This window comes from Triticum aestivum, chromosome 5D (genome assembly GCF_018294505.1).
Source record: "Triticum aestivum cultivar Chinese Spring chromosome 5D, IWGSC CS RefSeq v2.1, whole genome shotgun sequence".
Taxonomy (NCBI): domain Eukaryota; kingdom Viridiplantae; phylum Streptophyta; class Magnoliopsida; order Poales; family Poaceae; genus Triticum; species Triticum aestivum.
The window spans coordinates 178,235,635-178,241,575 of NC_057808.1; the positions used below are offsets into that span (position 1 = coordinate 178,235,635).

The 5,941-nt window shown below is 42.9% G+C and overlaps 1 protein-coding gene across 1 annotated transcript; it reads right to left on the reverse strand.

Moving 5' to 3' along the window:
* Positions 1-4,685, reverse strand: LOC123120003 (calcium-dependent protein kinase 28). The gene is made up of 7 exons (XM_044539991.1): positions 3,514-4,685; positions 2,018-2,161; positions 1,760-1,912; positions 1,496-1,611; positions 859-1,026; positions 536-760; positions 1-443 (listed from the first exon to the last, which is right to left on the reverse strand). Exons 1-7 carry the CDS (start codon positions 4,106-4,108, stop codon positions 282-284), a joined length of 1,563 nt encoding a protein of 520 aa, XP_044395926.1. The 5' UTR covers positions 4,109-4,685; the 3' UTR covers positions 1-281.
* Positions 4,686-5,941: the final 1,256 nt, after the last annotated feature.

A 5,941-nucleotide genomic window follows, 5' to 3' on the forward strand; every position in this document is an offset into this window, starting at 1 on the left:
TTAACCAAAAATCCAACAATAATTTGTGCATTAACAACAAAAGTTGATACGGATACAAACATAAATTTATCATCATAAAACAATAAGAAACTTATATGGCATGTTAAACACCTAATTTTTTGTTAGACTAAAAATACCATAGTATGCTTTGCTCAACTATTTAGTACTACTAGTAAAATTCAACAGCGTCCCAGTGGCCAAACTATATCACTTGTTCCGATGGATTCAGGTGAACACTTCAGACAGCAGTATCTGAAAAGCACAACCCTCTCACATACGAGTTAGGTGGTTCCACCGGGCCTCAATATTTCGCCGAGATTCACATGCAGGCTGTTCCTCATGGTTCTCCTTCCTGCCCCAACAGCCCCACTGGTCCCACTGGAGCCACCAGCATTGCCCTTTCTCATCATAGCCGCAAACTCACTGTAATCAATTTGTCCATCCTACAAAATTATTTATATGTCAAGTGATAAGTCTATTATAAGTCACAGCTGAGAAGAATGGAGTGGTGAAAAACAGTGCTAAAAAGACAAACATTATTTTGATCCACATCCTTGATCATATCCTCAAGATGAACGTCAGAAAGGCCAAATTTCTCGCATGCTTGCGAGAGCTCATCAATCGTTATAAAGCCACTTCCATCTTTATCAAAGAATGCGAATGCTGACACCAAATTTTCCTCCCTCTCCAGTTTATTCACATGCAATGTAGCTGCTAAGAATTCACCATAGTCGATGGATCCGCTGTTGTCAATATCAGCCTGAAAAAGATGGATAAAACTCAATGGTGCGTACTACTATCTAAAAAGTGCTGGACTGCAATTACGACCGATGGACTCAACAAGACAGTAGCACTAACCGCATCCATCAAAGACTGGATTTCAGGTTCCATTAGATCGGATCCCACCCTTTTCAAGCCATCCTTCAGTTCTTCATAAGTTATTGTCCCACTATTGTCAGTATCAATCATTTTAAACAACTCTTTTAAGCCACCGATCTCCTCCTCAGATAGACTTTCAGCAATGACCTGCAAGAACACAAACACGCTTGGTCCCTGAAAAGATCAAGGTACAAGATAATTCACGTTGCACTTTGCTGCCATCTTTATTCAGCAGTTGCAAAAATATTACCACATTATTCTGCGAGATGCCACTTCACCAAGAGTCTAAGCGAACAAGATTGTACAATCATACAAATCACAAAGAGACAAGGCCCACTGACAAGATTGATACACAATAATTTATATTTCTTATTAAAATCTCAATTTCCTTCGTTACATATGCGTGATAATTATGAAACAAATTTCACTTGAGACTTCCATTTTCAGTGAACGCATTCTAGTCAGTGTTCGTATGTATAATAGAAGTGTCAGAAAAAGGAGGCAATAATGTAATGTTGTAATAGAGCACTAACTCTACTGAAGTGCAAAGACAGAGTAGTGAATTTAGCGTGCAATGTCTGCTGCATGTCACTAACAGGACAAAAAGATTCCATACCCTCAATGCCATCTTCTTCAGCTTGTTCATTGCAGAAAAGTGTTTCAGCCTTGACAAAACAGCAGAATCAATAGGTTTGTCAGGTGCAACAGAATCATCAACAATCCATGGATGACCTGACATGGGAAATACCATTGTTATCACTTCTTTCAGATAATGGAAGGGAGAACCTCCCCCGTCTCTGCATCCAGAGATGCATGCAGCATTGTTATTATTAGTAAAAATATACTTATGTGACACAGGGAAGGACAGAGCAAGACTTACACAGAACCTCATGAGCAGTCTCTCTCTTTGTAGGATCACGGATAAGCATCTTACGAACTAGATCTTTAGCACTATCAGAGATACTAGGCCATGGTTCAGTTTCCAAGTCAAGCTTACCTCGCAAAATCTGCTTGAAAATTCCTGATTCGCTTTCTGAGAGGAGAAAAGCAGATTTTATACACTCAAACATGGTAATGTTGGCAAATGATAATAGATCTAGACCTAGCAGTTCAATGGTTCGAACAGTAAATAATCTACCTGCCCAAAACGGAGGCACACCACACAGCAAAATGTACAGAATTACTCCGGCACTCCAGACATCAGCTTCTGGGCCATAGCATTTTAGAAGCACCTCAGGTGCAACATAATAGGGACTCCCAACAACATCTGCAAATTTATCTCCTGAAAAACGAGAAGGGAGAGTTTTCATTGTCAACGAACTTTTAGTGCCAGTTCTATTAATCATTTCTAGAGAAATAAAATAGTAGACCGCATTAACTCAAGATTCCACTAACCAGTCACTATGCACTAAATTAAGCATGGCAGCGCAGGTGCGACTTTGACAAATTCTGTTCTACTAGCAACAAAAATTTATCTTGAAAAAATATTAATCATTAAGTTGTCCCACATGTCCTCAAATATACATTTAACAGCTCCGTGAAGCAAAGTTCCTTCAGTTGTCTAGTTTTATTGACTATAAAACTGTATCTTGTTCTTGTTTATGTAATTCTGTTTCACATTCTTTTGCTGCACAGTGCCCATGTATGGAGCCAGGAAGTATTGTTATTTGGCATGTTATTGACTCGATTTTGTAAACATGTGGGTGGCCAGTGATTTAGCTGCACCGACATGTTAACAGTGTATATGTTCTAGAAAATATTGAGCAACGTCCTGCAACACAATCGAATTTTTTGCAGTGATGTCATTCTTTAAAGTGCAACCCTATGAACGTAAGCTCTCCTGTCTGCAGCAATTTTCAGCGGGGAGGACAAAAAGAATCCATACATCGCAGTTCGCAATACAGCTTAACATGTACTTTCATATCCTACGAAGTTGTGTCTCATGAACTAAGGTACTAGTGGATTAGTTAGCCGCACTGAACTTTGGCATTCTGCCAAAAAGAAAAATTAACTATGGTACAGTAACACAACAGTAAGCACATACGTAGAAGCTAGATGTCCAGCCCATGGAAACCCATATACCCGAAATTGCTAATGTTTCCCAGCCAAAGTCAATAACTGGAAACCACTCATAGCCCACAATATTCTACTACCATATTTGACCAATATTAGGTATTGATACCCATTTACCAAACTTATCCTCTAATCCAGGCTAGAATTACTTATTGCGACTTTATTAATTTCCATCAGATTATTGGGCAACATTACAAAAGAATATGGTTATGTAACATACCTCTGTTGTGTAAAAGAGTACAAAATTGACTTCAAAGATCAAAACAGTCAAACCACATAGCATTTACAGCACTCCCACCGTTGTACTAAATCAGCGACAATTAATATGGATCGGAGGGAGTAGCATTATTGATTTTCCGTCAAACTACCAAATCATATTGAATTTTCGTCAAATAAATATAAACCGTATGGATATTTTCATTTCTCAACTGAGCAATCTATTCAAATGGCGTATTGATAAGGTTGCTGTGAATACCAAGATCAATTTAACACCAAGTGCATCGCTAATTGTTGCATCAATCAAATCAAATCAAATAATTTAACGAAATACTAGAAACCAACCAGGCTTGTAGAAGACGGAAAGCCCAAAGTCCGTAGCCTTGAGTGGGGCGTCCTCGGCCGTGCTCGCGAAGAGGAAGTTCTCCGGCTTGAGGTCCCGATGCATGACACCGAGCGAGTGGCACCCCTCTACCACCCCCACGATCGTCCTGATGAGTTGGGCAGCGGCACGCTCGCTGTAGTGGCCCTTGGCCACGATGCGGTCGAAGAGCTCGCCGCCGGCGCAGAGCTCCATGACCAGGTGCACGAAGAGGGCGTCCTCGTAGGCGCCGCGGATGCGAACCACATTGGGGTGCTCCGACAGGTGATGCATGATCTGGATCTCGCGCCAGACATCCTCGTAATCCTCGCGGCACAGCAGCTTGCGCTTGGGGATGGACTTGCACGCGTACTCGCCGCCGTCCTCCTTGGCCACGCACAGGTACGTCGTGCCGAACTGCCCCTGCCCCAGCTTCTTCCCGATGCGGTAGTGGTCGCGCACGTTCGCCGTCTTGTGCGGCAGCACCGACGCCGGCCGCCCCACCGACGGCGCCGTCACCGGCGGCGGCAGCCGAGCGTGCGCCTTCTCCCTCCCCGGGCCTTTAGGGTCCGGCTGCATTGGCGTCGACAGCTGCGGGTCTCGACGGGATCAAGAACCGTACGGGCCTCCCTTCCCACCCCTTGTCAGAAAATACCGCGGCGAGCCACGCCAACAACCGATGGGAAATGGAAGTTGTCTCCCGCCTCCGTCCACGATCCCTGGTTTCTTTCCTAGGAAATTTACAGGGATTGCGATTGAACAACTCACAAAAGGATCGGATCTTGGAGCGGGCCCTCTTGCCTTGGGGGATTCTTGGCGGAACAGATGATGATCAGAGGCTAATGAGGGAGCTTTAGGGGAGGTTTATGGCGGCTCCGCCGTCCGAAGAGCGGGGAGAAATGTGTGGCGATGGGATTGCTCTGTTCCTCTTCCTGGGTGGATCCTTGCAGGAATTCCAGGTGAGACCGGTCACACGCGAAGATTGAATTCTCGCTCCATGCGTGGTTGGAAAATCTATTGGCTTCGATGGCTCGTTGGGTCACGGGGGCGCATGGGGATGAATTCTTCGGGCATGGGCATGTGGGGGAGCATGGCGGTGGTTATCTTATTCTCTTCCGTGAGAGGGATGGAGGAGAGGGTGGAAGGAAGAAGAAGGCAACCGTGGTCGGAAACTTCTATTCCGAGCCTTTTTTGTTTCTGATATTCTTTTTCTAAATAGTTACAGTTATGTCACATTTTTTTTTAGGGTATGTCACATATTGTTACTACTTATGGAGTACGTACTTTTTTCTTTTTCATTTCATTTGCATCATATAATACTTAAAATTACTTTATACTAGCACCATGAAAAACCATAAATGTATTTTATAGAAACAGGACTCGGTGGAATTCCTTTTTTAAAGCATAATGCAATTTTCAAAAATACATATTACAAATTACAATGCTGTGAATCAAACAACTATCCATACAATATAAAGAAATACAAGCCCCTAATATCTAACACAAGACTCCCTTTTGTCTGAAGCTGTTCTATTTCAAAATATTGCTTGATTTTATTGTTGATAGGAATATAAAAGTAGCATTTCACAGTGGGGTGCACTTTCCACAGTGAACGAATCAGATGTTTGGTGGCCAAAAGTTTCGAGGTTGCTCTATAGTTAATTTCATTTCTGTTCAAAAAAAAATATAGTTAATTTCATTTTGACAAAACAACCGTGGATGGATTAATTATTGCCAAAGAAATGCATGAAGGAATCTGGGCGCTGAAGGAACTAGAAAATAGTAAAACTCAGCAACCCACGATTTTCCACAGCGATCTGATGTCAACAGTTGTTGAATTATGATTCCCAATGTCCTAGATCCTTCAAGCATCCACAATGCCTCCTTGGCTCATGTCGGAATCCCGATTCTAAGTCACAACGATCTAGCATAAGACATATTATATCACTTTGCTGCCTCACGCACGATAACCCACGGCTGTCGCCTTTACCTTGGCTGGGACTGTTTACGTCTTTTGGCTCATGTATATGATTGTGATGCTAGCATCCATATGACAGAGAACCCGGGTCGACATGACAAGTCATAAACCAAGGTAGCACAAACGTACATGGACAGGCATAGCTAACCCAACAATGCACGTGTCGGTCATCAATGTATGAACCCAAGTCATAGCAAGCTACAAGGACTTAAAGGAACAACACATGGCATTTCCCCGTAGGGACACACACATGAGCAAAGAAGGATACATGCCGGTCAATCCATGTGTTCCGGAGTAGTAGTGAACTACCAAGGCGCAGTGAAAGCATTAGGAGGCATTTTGAAAGGATCGAGAAGAGGTGTCTAGAGGGGGGGTGATTAGACCCTCAACAAAGAAAAGTAGCAGTTTTTTAATTCTTCAAGTTAAGGTGGAGT